Here is a 15,092-nt window from a genome sequence, read left to right as displayed (position 1 = left end):
CTGAATCTAAGCTGCTGCTGCTCACTCGTAAATTAGCTAATTTCCTTGTTCACACTTAATTTGTAGCTTGGCTAAATACTTGTCGTCTCTTGGCGAGAGAAAATGTTTAATGTAAAAAAAACGAAGAACTAATTACATCTTGTACCGCCTGCTCTGTGTGACCAAATTATGCAAACACAACACTAATTAGTTTCCTCTACGCACAGACAACTTGTCATCATGACACGAGCTATCGCAGCAAATAATTAGAATGTTATGAGACAAGTTACAGGTTGAATGAAAAGATATTAGCAGCAGGCTAATGGGAGGAATGGGAATGAATGGGAATATAAACTAAACGTGGTCTGGCTCTTCTCACAGTGACAGACACAACCGATAAGATCTGAGGACTCTTACAAAGACGTCTGTCCAAACCTCCCAAAGCCAACACGCACTACACTGTAATATTAATGTCCTGTTGTTCACGTCATGTCCCTCGTCTGTGTGTGAGACATGGAACACCATGACTGCTCTCCAGCACAACAGGAACTCTGTGGTGAAGCATCTTTCATTCATGAGAACAAACTTTAGGAACCAGAACGGCTCATGTCAACTGCGGTCACATGGAATGTTCCGTCTTAAGGTAGAGACTGAAAAACAGATGAAAATGATTTCACACTAACCTGAAGAGAGAGAAAAAATAAAAAATGCTAATCTTCCTTAAAATGTATAATATCCACAAAATAAATAAAGAGGCTTATAGGTTGATCCACTACTATTTCACAAGGTTTGCCGTAAACAGTAGAGATGAGGTTGCCGGTTTGACTCCCAGCTTGCTGCATGTCCTAGTGAACAGAATTTATTATAAACTCAATCAAATCAAAGTTTCCATGTATTTTTTCACCTGAGATGAGATGATTCAAAACAACCGGAACATTAATATTCTCTATTTTCTTTGCTCTCATCGCTCCCTTCTTATTACCCGGTGTATAAAAAGCCTCCACCATCTTTCTCTTGCTCTTCTTGAGTCACCCGTTCCTCACAAGTCGGTGAGGTGGGCGTCCTCACTATTACGCAAGCTTCTGCTTCTCGCCTGCTGGGGTCTGGATTCTATCGGCCCATCTGCCATCTCTCCCTCGGTGTCACCTCTCTTTCCTCCTCACCTAACACTCTTAGACTGGATTAACACGGGCAGAAGCGTAATGAGAAGGACGATGCCCGTTTCTAGACCTCAACACAGACACACCGAAAATAAACCTGCTGCATGATGAGGCAACAACAACCTCCAGACTGTACAGCTATGATGCAAACAGCTCGTGCTCCACATCGGCCTCATATCAAGAAGCAGAAACATACAGTACATCTCTGAATCCTCCACTGTGGTCGAATGCCTGAGACACCTTTAGAAGTACCGTGGATAGGGAACAGTGCTACGCTACTGACTGGGATCATTTTGAGGCCCATGGTGACTTGGACAGTGTTCAGTGGAAGAGTCTGACCTTGGCTTTCTTCATGCTGGTCATGATGTTGCCCAGATCTTCCATGTCCACCACTGAACCGGATTTCTTCTCATCCTGCGGCCCGGACTCGTCCTCATCACTGCTGGATTCCATCAGTTCTTCCTGAAACGAGAGAGAAGAACAAAATCCACCATTATGGATTCAAAAAGGTCAAGGACATGAGGAGACAGACGACCGCAGAGAGTCATATATGTTCCAACCCGTAACCAATTAAAAACTTCATTGAGCAGGGGGAGCCCATATGGGGAAGTATTTATCGTACATAATTATCCCCTCTCATGCTGCCTGATTAAATATGAAAACCATTGCACGTACATAGAGTTTGATAGAATCTGTTATAAATCATGGCCCGGCCTGGAAGCTGCTGCCCACATGGGCGGCGGCGGAGGTATATTACATGCCTGTCTTTGCTTTTTTTTGAATTTCAGAATGATTGACAGTGTTGACAGAGATGATTCCCCCCCCCCCCCCCCCCCCCCCGGCACCGTGCTGCCCTTGAAAAACATCAGTGTCATTAAAAAAGGATGAACAGAGTAAAACAAACGTAGAATAAAGTGAGAGAAACACTCCTCTTCTTCCTGTCCTCTGATTTGACTGACAGGACATTTTTCATATTCAAATATCAGTTTTTGATCCGACCCTAAGGACTTGGCGGAGTTAATCTCTACTTTAAGATCTAATGATGATTCAAGAAAGAGGAATCACTATGTTGTTAAAACTGTTAATGATTAAAACTTAACGGGCGAAGGTCAGGAGAGGAAATAAACAGGTTGTTTGTCCAAGAACGATGTCGTAACATTTACAGGAGAGTGAAACTACACAAAAACACATATCTGTCTCTGAACACATGGACACTTTATGTGGACTAAATAATAGAGTCATGCTTAGCTTTTGGGTCTTTCACTTAATAAAAAATGTAAAACCCTTAGATTTAGGATGTAACAGTTGTGGATTAATCATTTTTAATCATGTGTCGTTCCGGATCATTACCTCGGAGCTGACCTCCTCTTCCTCCTCCTCCTCCTCCTGCTCCTCCTGCTCCTCCTGCTCCTTCACCACGTCTCCATCTTCTCTCTGATTCTTACAGGAGCCTCCGGTTTTACAGTCCCTGCTGCAGCTCTTCTTCTCTCCCTTGGCCAGGGCCTGTAGCCGCTCCAGGAACTTCACCTTCCAGGCCTGGAAGTCGGCCTGGATGCTGCCATGACGGCTCTTCACCACGTTACAGTCGCCCTCTCCTCGGGTCATGATCCGCATGCCACTCAGCATCCACAGCCACTTGTCCACATTTGTACCCACCTGGGAGTTGGAAGAGGATCAGATTAGGTTTTCCACTACTAAACTACTGTTGGGAAACGTCTCCAGCTGATTATAAATCATGTGACAAAGCAGTATTATCATTATTCTGACAGAAATCTCTCACCGTGTTGTAGTGCCCTTCGTAGACAGAGTTGCCCAGACCAAATACTGCGTATCTGAGGCCTTTGAGGAAGGTCTTCCCATATCGAAAATCAGTGGACGCCTCCTCCAGCCACTTACAGAACCACTCTGCGTTCTCCGTGGGCTGTCCGTCCGTGTACGTGGCCACCAGGAACACACAGACTGACTTACTGGTGCACTGAATTGAGACATAGAAGGACAGTGACTCAGTGCAGTAAGACATTTTGGACTAGTCATCCATAACAACAGGAAGAATCTGGAACATTAAGGCGAGTGAAGAGCAGCAGAAGCAGGACATGACGTATGAGTTCTGTTGTGAGAAGCTCAGTGTTTCTCTTTACAGAACATCAACACAAAAACTCATCGTCTGATACACGACTCCTCTTCTTCATCCGGACGTATTTGTATTCCTTCAGTTTCATGTCCATCACCTGTTCTCAAGTGATAAGACATTTGCTTTCTCATAAACAGAACTACTATAAATTTGGGTTTCTTGCTTCAACAAATTTTTGGAAACAAAATTAAACACCGGTGTTAATTTGGATTTGAGGATCAAAATTATGGATTAACTCTGAATGATATGGAGATACAAGTATTGGGAAATTACTTTTATATGTCTACTTAAAGTCGTAACCAAAGGAGAATGCACCAAAGCACAATGAACAACTTCCTCCAGGAAAAAACACTTGAGCATTTATCACTTGTGGAAGCTGTTTGATGAATAATGCACAAAGTATATTATGCAGACTTGTCCCCAAGACTAGAAAATCTGTCTAGACTGAATATAAAGTGGGTTCATGTAAGAATAACCAGGAAACTTCTGAAGTGAAGCAGCTGTCCCATGTCCAGCTGAGTCCAGGGGGCGACTGCTGCCTGCCGTCTTCTCCATTCTCATTTTTCTTTCCATCACAGAAAAACTATATTACTGCCCTGTTGAATAAATGGCTATTCTCTCTCCTGCCGTGCAGCAGTCAACCAATCTCTGATTCATCTTCTCAGGGCACTGCACAGTGGCCACAAAATAAAAAGGCAACAATGATGAGATTAATCCATCTTTCTTCAACATAGCAGGATTAGTGTAACGCGTTCTCCTCTGTGCTGTCGTCTGAAGAATCAAATCGGTGAAGGAAACTGGCTGAGCTGCAACATCACAGAACTCGAGGATTACTGTGCTGTTTGTTGTTCGGCTCTAAATTAATAACTTATCATTTCTTAGACTCTGATTAGTTCTGTTCTAATTGAGTCTTGCATGTAAATGCATGTTTCCAGGCCTTGAAGTTACATTTGAGAGATTGAATCGACAGCCCAGAGCAAACTCTCAGTGCAGTTCATACAGCTTCCTTCTCCTCTGAGCAGCGATGCAAACATTAACTGATGCATAAATTAGTCGCTTAATTTATGAAATGATAAAGTTAAGGGTTAAGAGGAGCAGCTCTGATGCTTGGTGGTTCAGGTTCTTGTTCGAGGACAATCTTTTAAATGACCTTATCAGGTTTTAGGGCCGAATACCTCATCGCACTATTATGTTTTTATCATCTGTCCGACCTTTATGAGACAGAGACAAAGCATCTTCTCTTTGGACTCAGCTTCACCCGGGACGTCATTGTCTGTTCCTCGCTTGTGTCACAATTTTACAGCATCGAACACATTACTACCAGAGAACAGAAACACCTGTCAGTAAGCTTGTCTGTGCTTTTTCAATAGCTTTTTGCGCAAACATTTTTAGATTATATTTCTTCAATCAGATATTAAATCGCTCAACCCTTCTTCTCTGCTGGGGCTAAAGAAAGATTAAACAGACAATGGAGGAATGCTGAGCAGAGCTGATAAACACAGAGTTTCTTTTGCCTCCTGGAGAGATTTACTGTCCACTTATCAGCGAACAATCAAAGAGGGGGAGCAACACACATTTTTCAAATCAGAATGCAAAGAAGGGTCACACTCCAAGAATCCATTTTAAAATCATAAATTATGTGATTGGTCCCATGCCCAGGCAGACAGCTGAATCCTCCCCAGAGACATGAGAGGAATTTCTAAATTACCTTTATAATAAAACTGTGGAGATCGGCTGCACGGAGGATGAACACTTCCAAAGCATTAACCCTTTTCATGGAAATCTCTGTGTCGAACCTGTGAATCCCTCACCTGGCCTTCAGGCTGATATCCCACCTGGTTTATAAAAGCTGTATTTCAGACAGTCACTGTATTTCGTCTACTGGTATTTTCCCCTTGTGATTATAAACATGACACTGATAACTCCCTTTCAAAGAAGCCTTCTCTACATCCCTATGATTAAACTCACCCATGAGTAACATATTGAAGCCGACTCAGGCCACGTCTTCATTTCAATTCCTTGCCCTCAGTTCCGCCTGTGATACAATGAACCCTAATATCATAATCAGCCATCTGAAGAATGATGTTACCCTCAGTGATGAAGCTCTGAAGTTTCTAATCTCCAAACTGTCTTCTTTATTCCGTGAAGAAGTTGGGGATCCCCACTGGGGCAAATAGCCATGAAACTGCTTTCTGTTGACGCGGATGACACCCAATTATCTTTCCTGTGAAAGCCTGGTATCGCTGATTCATCCTCTTTCATGTTCTGAGTTGCTGAAATTAAAAATTGGATGTCCAAACACCTCCTGCAGTTGAATGACTCCAAATTAGAGATGATTATAATGATGCCCTGTGGCTTTAATAACCTCTCCTCTGATCTGAGGACTTTATCCAATCGTCTTCAGAAAAAGGTTCACAACTGATTTTTTAAATTCAGAGTTGTACTTTGATGCTAAAGTGACTAAAGTGGTGCTTTACAGCTTCAGGCATATCAGGTCATTTTTTATTTCTTCCTCACACAACTGGTGTAATGGATGAGCTGTGGATACAAGAGAAACTTCCACATTAAACAAATCCGTGCTGCACTTCACCTGCTTCCTGTGAGATTAATATTTGATTTTAAGATTTTACAACTCGATTTAAAAGCCTTGGACGGTCTGGTTCCTTCATACAGCTGCGATCTGCTGATTTTCTATATTTTTTTGTTTTAAATCATAAACTATTGGTGCCCTTATTATATTTGTGCTAAATAAATAAAGCTTGTTATGATCATTTTACCTCTTCAGCCAGTCGATCATCTGGATCGTAGTCTCTCATGTCAGTCACCTCCGCTGGTATTCCAAAAGTCTTCACCTCTTCCGACAGCTCCTTTGCAAAACCCTGAGAAAATTAAAAAGTGTCAGTTTTCAGAATGATAAATATACTGTGTGTGATTAATTAATCACGGCTGGAATTTCATCTACATATTTTGTGTGAATTTCTGAATTACATAAGCTGAATACATAGTTATGGTGAGCTAGATTCGTTTGTATAGCCCTGAATTAAATCTGACTTATATAAACTTTTTATTCTTTAGCATTGTGTCAGTGACTGGTTATATCCTCAAGTTTCCAGTTTAATTTGTCATATGTGAGTTAACACAGATAACGGTACAATCAAAAGGTGTTGGATGAGAAGAGGAGGTCAGGTGGATAGGAGCAATGTCATAGAAAAAAGAACAAGAAAATAAAATAAAAAATGAATGAACATAGAGCTCAATATAAATTAAATACAGTACAGTATATATATATGCAAATCCGGATTTCACATCAACTTACAGGATGATCTTGTCTTTAATGTCAACACTATGAGCATCTCTACCTTTGCTGTTCCAGTTTGTGAACCGTAGAAGATCTTAACTCCGGACACGTCCTCCACGGAGTCAGAGTGGTGGTTGTTCTGCACAGCTTCGTAGAGACACGGACCAACATGCTTGGAGAAGCTTTTCTGGAAACACACAGAGGAAGAAACAAGACACTTTCAATGTACTATTATTACAACTGCTGACAGGAAGAGACTGGATGTCCTGATGAGGAGGACCAGCTCGGTCCTGGGATTTCCCCCTTGACCCAGTGGAGGTGGTGGGACAGAGGAGGAGGAGGATGATGGTCAACCAGTCCAACCCCTGCAGGACACCAGGGCAGCTCCCTGTGTCTGAAGCTGAGGTATCGCAGGTCGTTCCTTCCTGCAGCAGTGGGACTGTACAACCAGTTCTGCTCCCAGTTAAACTACATGCACCACCATTATGAACCTCACACTTTAACTCTTTACTGAGTTATATTCATCTGTCAACGGTTCATATGCACATTTTTCTCCTTTCTTTACACTGTATATTCTAGTTTAATTCCAATCATATTATTCTATATTTTATTTTTGATTCCTTACCCTTCAGTATTGCATGTAAATGGTAAATGGCTTAGTATTTCACACATTCATACAGTGCATCTATTCGCAGCACTTAGTTATTCTATGGAGGTTCAGCATCTTGCCCAAGGACACTTCGGCATGCAGATGGGTCAGACTGGGGATCGAACTGCCGACCTTCAGGTTGGGGACGACCACTCTACCACTCAGCCACAGCCGCCCACACATGTCATTACTTGCTGATGTCTATTTGGACTCTTGCTGCTGTATTACTGCACATGTCCCCATTGTGGATGTGAGGAAGAGGGGATGTGAGGAAGAGGGGATGTGAGGAAGAGGGGATGTGAGGGAGAGGGGATGTGAGGGAGAGGGGATGTGAGGAAGAGGGGATGTGAGGGAGAGGGAGTTCACCTTCTTCAGAGCCACCTTCAGGGAGAACCAGACCCCGAACACCAGAGCCGCAGCTGAGTACAGGTACACCCGGTTGTGCCAGAGGGACGTGACGTAGCTGTCAGTGTGTCTGTGCTCATCCTGAGGACCTGGAGACAGACAAGGCATCAAACTCTGGGTTTCACTGGGAGGCTAAGCTAGCACAACAATGCTACGTGCACTCATGCAATAAAGCGGGGTTCAAGGGCTGCGGCAGACAGCGGCGGCGGGTCTTGAACCCCAAACCGGAAATATCCTCTTCACCTCGGGTGACCTGGAGGAGTTTGGAGGAGGCGAGAGCCCGGCTAGCATCATGTGCTAGCTAGCAGCGTTAGCATAAAGTCTGCCCGGAGTCGGGACTCGAACAAAGCGGATTCACCTTTAGCGTCCGAGGCTGACACGCGGCCCGCGAAGAGGAAGATGAGGCTCAGCATCTCTGAAGTATGAACAATCCTCAGCACCTGGAACTGTAAGCCACCATGTTGTCTGGCCGCGGAGCATGCTGGGAAGTGGAGTTCTGTAGCGGTGTGGATGAAGTGAGACGATTCGCGGCAAAACTAAAAAAGGAAACGAAGCCTTGATAAATTATAATAAAACTAATTTTGTTTTCATGCATGTAAATAAATATTTGGTCACTTTGCAGTTTTGTGTTTGGCTGTTTTTAAAGTTCTATTTCTAATATATTAACCGGATTTTCTACTTTAATACTGTATCTAAGGTTCATATCCACGTGTAGTTACTGTGTCAAAATATATACATTTTTGAAGTAAACCTAAAATGAAGTCGTTTTTTTTTATTATTCTGACTTTTTGTTGTTTTCCCATTATTGCAGGCGGAACCTTCGCGAAGGCCCATTGTTGCGCAGGGGACAGTGATCGACAGCGCACTCGTGCTCTCCTCCTGGTCAGTGGCGCAGTAGTCAGTGGCGTCGCATCGTCAACATGTCCATTTTCACTCCGACAAACCAGATCCGCCTCACCAACGTGGCGGTGGTGCGGATGAAGAAAGGGGGGAAGCGCTTCGAGATCGCCTGTTACAAGAACAAAGTGCTGAGCTGGAGATCCGGAGCGTGAGTGTCTGTCAACAACAACAACCTGCACGTGTCCAGCTTCCACAACAATGTCTTTACCTTCTGTTGTCTCTCGTTAAACGTCCTATTAGCTGTAACTCTGACTTCCTGTCTGTCCTCCAGGGAGAAGGACCTGGACGAGGTTCTACAGACTCAGTCCGTCTTCGTCAACGTGTCCAAGGGTCAAGTGGCGAAGAAGGAGGATCTGACCAAAGCCTTTGGGACGGACGACCTGACAGAGATATGCAAACAGGTGAGACACCATGTCCCGGATGTCCATCGACTAGATTCACAACCACAGGGTGTCTCCCACAGACCCACATGAGACACGTTCACTGACATGGAACCTTTAAGCAGCTCTGGGTTTTACAGGAGAAGACATTGGAGAGTTCGGTCCAAATCAGCTGGACGTCTGAAGTTTCAGAATCAGTTTCTTTATAATTTGAGGTGGTCAAATCAAATCAGATATACTCTGTTGACCCTATGGGGGAATTTGTCTCTGGCCAAAGTGCTGCAGCAGCTCCAGAACAACACATTGTACAACAACAACAACAACAAAAGCAAAACTGTACAAAAGGACGTAGGATCATGTAAGACCCGGAATAATAACGCAGAATAAAAGTGAACTGAATTTCGCACCTGCCCAAAAAACACTTTAAATGATAAAACACTAAAAGGATATAACTTATAAAAGATGACAAAACTAAAAACTGGCATTACAACTTAAAAACCAAGTGTTAAATGTGCCAGACTGGAGATGATAAGATGCCTCTCATCACCCATAATGATCCACGTCCAATGCTCTGTCCCTATATATTCATTTCAATACTTGTCCATGTGAATATTTAGTAATAATTTGAAGGTGGACAGTTCGGTGCAGCCTCTGGTTTGTTTGGGGACAGAGTTCCTCAGGGAGAGGGCCGCTCTGGAGGAGGCTCCATAGCCATAGATGAGAGTTTCCCAGGCTACTGCTCTCTTCAATATCCTCTCTCCCCCCCCCTCCCACCCTGACCTTTAACCTGTCTGCTTATTAATGTTGTGGGCAGATCTTGGCCAAAGGAGAGCTCCAGGTGTCAGACAAGGAGCGGCACAGTCAGCTGGAGACCATGTTCCGGGACATCGCGACGATAGTGGCGGAGAAGTGTGTCAACCCAGAGACCAAGAGGCCCTACACAGTCAACCTGATCGAGCGGGCGATGAAGGACATCCACTACTCGGTCAAGCCCAATAAGAGCACCAAGCAGCAGGTGAGGGGAAGCACTGGTTTGCTCTTTCATGAAGGCATCAAAACCCACCAAGTTCTTCAGGCTGGACTTCTTTCTTCTTGTGTCCTTCCCCCAGGCTCTGGAGGTGATCAGGCAGCTGAAGGAGACCATGGAGATCCAGAGAGCCCACATGAGGCTGCGGCTGGTGCTGCCAGCCAAAGAGGCCAAGAGGCTGAAGGAGAAGCTGAAGCCGCTCCTGCAGGTGGTGGAGAGTGAAGACTTCGACGAGCAGCTGGAGATGGTGAGGAACACGAGGGCCTGTGGGCGAACGTCCCAGAGCAGACTGAGCAGTCACTGAATACAACCATCCGGTCTTCAGGACTGTGGATTTGTGCAGAGCTAAAATCGGACATCAGCTATAACTGAATCCTCTCATGATTTTAAAGTTCCCATTTCCCCTGTGTTAACACCGGTGTCTCCCCCTTGCCCCCCCCCCCCTCCACTCAGGTGTGCCTGGTGGATCCCGGCTGCTACCGGGAGATGGACGAGCTGATCCGCTGTGAGACCCGAGGCCGCGGCTCCCTGGAGGTTCTCAGTCTAAAGGACGTGGAGGAGGGAGACGAGAAGCTATAGGAAACCGACCAGTCTGGACTCTGCACCTTATCCACACTAACTCCATTGCAGCACACGAGCTCATTAAAGAGAATATATATATATATACATATATATATATATGATCAGATCAGACATTTTTATTTTCCAGCATCTTGTGTGAATAATTAAATTGACTAAAAACGTTTTCTTTCGTTTGCATTTCATCTGGAAAGTATTTTGAATTATTATTATTATATTTTTCCTTATGTCTACAACATTATTGTATCTGCCTTGCATCAGACTTTGTGTGCCATGTAGACATGCTCATAAACCTTATGGATAATTAACTAAATAATATTTTTTCATAAAAATTGAGTTTGCTCTGTAACAAATAAATATTTAACAAAAATATGTAAATGCTCAGTGGTTTTTCATCACACAAGGAAATCCAACTTTTTCTTTTAGCTCAGAAATACCTGGTAAATGGAAAGTACCTGTCTTGAATATTACAATAGTACAGTAAGTTACTTTCATTGTTTACAATGTAGTGTTCATATATGTAGCTGATATTAGTAATCACAGATGAAATGTGAAGTATGACATCACTGATGCATCATGTTCTGTAGCTGGAAGACTGAAACATCAAAGATGCTTTAAAGTGTTTTTATTTGCAAAACAAAAGCAGGAAACAGACACACACACACACACACACACACAACAATGTTCAGATGGTTTGACTTGAGAAGAATGATCACATGGTTTGAGGTCACAGGAACAAAAAGGATTAGAGCGTTTTCAATCAACTTTTTCTCACAATTAAAAGCTCAGAAGAATAAAGTCTAAATTAGAAATGTGTGACATTTGCATTTAAATGAAAATAAAACGCCAGTTGTTGCTTCAGTCGTTTTAAGGACAGTTGTTTTCATTTCAGGTTTCACTGTTTAGTTGTGTGTAAAAGTCAAAGAGCACATTCAGAATCATGCTCTCAGTTTCTGACACTACAACTTAACATTGATATAAAACCTTAAATAAAAGTCCAGTTTCACGTCCGATTGTTTGAAAGCGTATCAACGGACCCACAACCCACCGTCCTCCTCTTCTCCATCACCTCTCCTCTCAAACGATGGAAACAATTCAAATCAAATAACTTCTCTGAACAAAAGCTCCTGTCAATGTTTAATTTACGTTCCATTTTTCACTCAACAACAAACCAAACAAATGTGAAACTTCATGACTCTTAATCCGGTGCAGTACAGTGTCTAGTCTCAGATCAGTATGAACTCACCCTCTTTTAAGGCATCACATTATATTCAAAGCATCGAGGGCGCTGGTCAGTGTCGGACAGTTTCATGAGATTCAGTAACTTCAAGTCACAGTGAAATTATGTTTTAGGGATAAATGAGGATTGTGTGTAAAACATGTGTTTGTGGTATATTCAGTGTGTTAGCATTAAAGAAACACAACTCTTATTTAAAGTCCCAACCACACCTCTATGACTAAACCTAGTTAAATAACACAATGACCCACAACCTTGTGCTTTTCTAGTGTTGAATTCCTTCTTTGTATAAACCAGTGTTTCGTTACCCAACATGTGCAGCCGGAGTTTGACCTCTGCTGTTAAACCGACCCCCAGTCGTCCCAGTTATTAACGATTCTCCAGTTGAATCCTTCGCTCTCTCTCTTTCTGCTCCAGTCCCTCAGATGGGCTCTGACCTGTGCTCGTACTGGCTGTTGGTGAACGTAGTTCTGTTGATCCTGCTCAGAGGGTGACTGCTCTCATCCTCCACAGTCGGGTACCTGCCCTCTTTAGGCGGCTGGGTCGGACTCTCCCTCGTGGGGCACCTGGTGGTGAGGAACCCCCCTCCCACCAGCATCAGAGCAACAGAGATCCATCCCAGGTACAGAGCCGGTCCCCAGTCTCTCCTCAGCAACTCAGCGCCATCCAGTGGCTGACTGGTGTGATGGGCCGTCCAGGCTGTGGGAACCAGCAGCAGGATTCCAGACAAAACAAAGAGACTACCAGAAACCACTTTGACCTGGTTACGCTGGGGGAACCACACCGCCCCCACTGCACTGATCCCCACAGCAAAGGCCCCGGCCCCGACGGCTGCCATGATGAGGGCTCTCCACGTCCGAAAGCTTCCAGAGAGAGACATGAGAGACTGGTAGAACGAGCAGTGCAGGCTGCCATCGTGGGCCAGGTCCCAGTGGTCCCATTCCAGCCACACCCCGTCCCAGTAGGCCGGCAGGGTGGCCGTGTTGTTGTCCAGGGTGCCGCTCACCTTCCACAGGGCCAGGCAGCGGGTCAGAATGGCACAGATCCACCCGGTGAAGGCCAGGCCCAGGGCAGCGAGCTCCAGCTGCCGCATCATGACTGCAGGCCTGCTCCTCCTCGTCACTGCAGGCCCGGCTGTCTGACCAGAAACAGCCTGCAGCAGAGCACACTGGGGCGGGGTGTTGTTTCAACGTGTGTGTGCATGAGTCAGGCAGAGGGAATCTGGATAAGTGTGTGTGTCTGTGCAGAGAGGAGAAACCAGTTCTTTGGTGTTCATGGGGAGAAGAAGGCACAGGCTGGGTGGAGAGGGGGAATCCCTCTGTTTGCTCTGCTATGGTTTCAAAACAATCCCTTTCTCCCAGTTGGTGCTGAGAGGGAGAAACAAAGGTTCCACTGTGCTCAGGGTTTTTCAGGCGCTGTTGTGCTTCTGAGAGGAGATTTGATTTAAAGAGCCACAACTTGTTGACCCTGACATGAAGGTTTGTGTACTCGCCGCAGAAGAGGAACTCTATTCAGACTCTGCTGTGTTTATTTTTGAATGGAAACGTTTAACACACAGGTTAATGTCACACAGAGAGTGAGTAAAACACGACTAACGCTGTTTCCTACTGGACCAGAGCACGGGTCACATGCACATTCCACTGTTTCCTGTCACCTTCGCCCCCAGGAGGTTATGTTTTCACCTTCACATCTGTTCCTTTGTTTCTTTGAACGCACATTACACAGAAACTACTGAACGGATTTCCACCAAAATAAAAAGGATGTGATACAGGTCAGGGAGGAACCCATTACATCCTGGAAATCAGGAAAGGTTTTGGATTTTTGGATCTCCCAGGGTATCATTTATGGATCTTAATGAAAACCACTCTTTTTTGGGAACTGATATTTATGAGTAGTTTGTGCAGCGTTATTGGATCTAAGAGGACTGGTGTCTTACTACTGAGTCTCATTCTAGTTTCCTTTAGTTGAAAGGAACTGGCAAAAAATGTAAACTTAATTCCATACGATGATCCACTGGTGCAGTTGGCAGATATTATAAAAACAGAAATGCCCGTTTGCCACAGCTGTATCAGACAAGCAGTGAAATACACATCCTGTTATAAGCATCTAATAGTTCAACTGCTCATTACAACACTTTAATGTCCACAAAGATTAAACAAGAATCAAAGTAAAGGTGATAATATTCTTATATTATTACAACAAATTGAAATGTATAAAGCAAAGTCCTTTCTCAGAGTTGAGATTTGATGTTTATCTAGATTTGGCCATGTTACTACATTGCACAGTTCAAGATGTGTTAGTTATTCCTTCCATTCTGACTTCAGACATAGTTTTTGATGGCATAGCTGCCTTGGGGGGGGCTCCTGGCCCGGCTGTACCCGCTGGAGGGGAACCTGGGCCTCCGAGGCGGGCAGCTGGTGCACAGAATGGCCCCCCCACAGAACAGCAGCCCAGAGCTCACGAAGCCGATGTATATGGCGGCTCCGAGCTCTCTCTTCAGCACCTCGGGGACCCGCGGGTTGTGGAAGTCCCGGATGACGGTGTTGGCCGTCCAGGAAACGGCCACTATGGTGGTCAGCGACGACAGGCAGAAGACGGCCCCGGAGCCCAGCACCACCCGGGCCTTTATCCCCGGGTGGCTCAGGCAGTTGGTGCAGCGGGCTCCCAGGAGGAAGACGAGGAATCCCAAACATCCCAGCACCAGGCTGATGCAGATGAGGCCCCGAGCGGCCTGCAGGTCGGGCGCCAGGTCCAGCAGGGCGTCGTAGAGCTTGCACTGCAGCTGACCCGTGTACTCGCTCACACAGGTCATCCACAGGCCCTCCCAGAACACCTGCATGACCACCAGGTGAGTGCCGATGAAGGCCGTCACCTTCCACATGGGCAGGGCGCAGATCAGGATGGTCCCAGCCACGCCGATCATGGACAGGCTGATGCCCAGCTCCTGCAGAGCCATGGGACAGAGGACATGCACTCACCCCCTGAAAGAGAAACAGGAGAAGAGGTTTTTAATCAGAATGGAGAGATTCTATCCTCTCATACTCACATCCTGACATTCTGATGGGGTGCACTGATGTAACCCTACATCACTGCCCTAACCCTAACCCTAACCCTAACCCTTACCCTAACCCTAAATGAATGGGAACAATGTTTTTTTTAATTTCCCAGATACTGCAATGAATCATGCAAACTTATTCTGTGCATTAGATAAATAACTACATGCAAGAATGAAGTAGAATAAAACAATATATCTTAAAATAAAGTTGATTAAAAGGCTAAAAGTTAATTAAAAACATTCAAGGGAATATGTGGGACTTCCGTTGAACTTTAAAAACAGCATCGAGGGG

At 44.8% G+C, this 15,092-nt stretch overlaps 4 protein-coding genes across 4 annotated transcripts in view; 1 reads left to right on the top strand and 3 right to left on the bottom strand.

The window, feature by feature from the left end:
• The window catches only part of tyw1 (tRNA-yW synthesizing protein 1 homolog (S. cerevisiae)), a 41,881-nt gene extending 33,723 nt beyond the window's left edge, over window positions 1-8,158 (bottom strand). Inside the window, exons 1-7 of the mRNA XM_062385595.1 lie at window positions 7,981-8,158; window positions 7,584-7,711; window positions 6,630-6,755; window positions 6,048-6,149; window positions 2,920-3,114; window positions 2,490-2,795; window positions 1,479-1,601 (exon numbers count right to left, since the gene is read on the bottom strand). Of these exons, the coding sequence (XP_062241579.1) occupies window positions 1,479-1,601; window positions 2,490-2,795; window positions 2,920-3,114; window positions 6,048-6,149; window positions 6,630-6,755; window positions 7,584-7,711; window positions 7,981-8,035 (1,035 nt within the window). The 5' untranslated portion in view covers window positions 8,036-8,158. The remainder of the gene's footprint in view (window positions 1-1,478; window positions 1,602-2,489; window positions 2,796-2,919; window positions 3,115-6,047; window positions 6,150-6,629; window positions 6,756-7,583; window positions 7,712-7,980) is intronic.
• Window positions 8,159-8,468: 310 nt separating this feature from the next.
• On the top strand, window positions 8,469-10,880 carry sbds (SBDS ribosome maturation factor). The gene is made up of 5 exons (XM_062385596.1): window positions 8,469-8,670; window positions 8,794-8,923; window positions 9,717-9,917; window positions 10,012-10,176; window positions 10,383-10,880. Exons 1-5 carry the CDS (start codon window positions 8,543-8,545, stop codon window positions 10,506-10,508), a joined length of 750 nt encoding a protein of 249 aa, XP_062241580.1. The 5' UTR covers window positions 8,469-8,542; the 3' UTR covers window positions 10,509-10,880.
• Window positions 10,881-11,118: 238 nt separating this feature from the next.
• On the bottom strand, window positions 11,119-12,975 carry LOC133951573 (claudin-4-like). Its single transcript, XM_062385597.1, has one exon. The coding sequence runs from the start codon at window positions 12,839-12,841 to the stop codon at window positions 12,167-12,169; it is 675 nt and encodes a 224-aa protein (XP_062241581.1). The 5' UTR covers window positions 12,842-12,975; the 3' UTR covers window positions 11,119-12,166.
• Window positions 12,976-13,700: 725 nt separating this feature from the next.
• Window positions 13,701-14,732, bottom strand: cldnj (claudin j). The gene has a single exon (XM_062385598.1). It carries the CDS (start codon window positions 14,699-14,701, stop codon window positions 14,066-14,068), a length of 636 nt encoding a protein of 211 aa, XP_062241582.1. The 5' UTR covers window positions 14,702-14,732; the 3' UTR covers window positions 13,701-14,065.
• Window positions 14,733-15,092: the final 360 nt, after the last annotated feature.

The sequence above is a fragment of the Platichthys flesus genome, chromosome 4 (genome assembly GCF_949316205.1).
Source record: "Platichthys flesus chromosome 4, fPlaFle2.1, whole genome shotgun sequence".
Taxonomy (NCBI): Eukaryota; Metazoa; Chordata; class Actinopteri; order Pleuronectiformes; family Pleuronectidae; genus Platichthys; species Platichthys flesus.
The sequence above is the reverse complement of the archived record's forward strand: the minus strand, read 5'-3'. Positions and strand labels throughout refer to the sequence as shown.

Bases quoted from the DNA above. Each gene is read 5' to 3' on its own strand.
- sbds (XM_062385596.1), top strand. From the start codon at position 8,543: ATGTCCATTTTCACTCCGACAAACCAGATCCGCCTCACCAACGTGGCG. The intron at 8,671-8,793 runs GTGAGTGTCTGT...TCTGTCCTCCAG, and splicing joins CTGAGCTGGAGATCCGGAGC to GGAGAAGGACCTGGACGAGG. The intron at 9,918-10,011 runs GTGAGGGGAAGC...TCCTTCCCCCAG, and splicing joins ATAAGAGCACCAAGCAGCAG to GCTCTGGAGGTGATCAGGCA.
- LOC133951573 (XM_062385597.1), bottom strand. From the start codon at position 12,841: ATGATGCGGCAGCTGGAGCTCGCTGCCCTGGGCCTGGCCTTCACCGGG.
- cldnj (XM_062385598.1), bottom strand. From the start codon at position 14,701: ATGGCTCTGCAGGAGCTGGGCATCAGCCTGTCCATGATCGGCGTGGCT.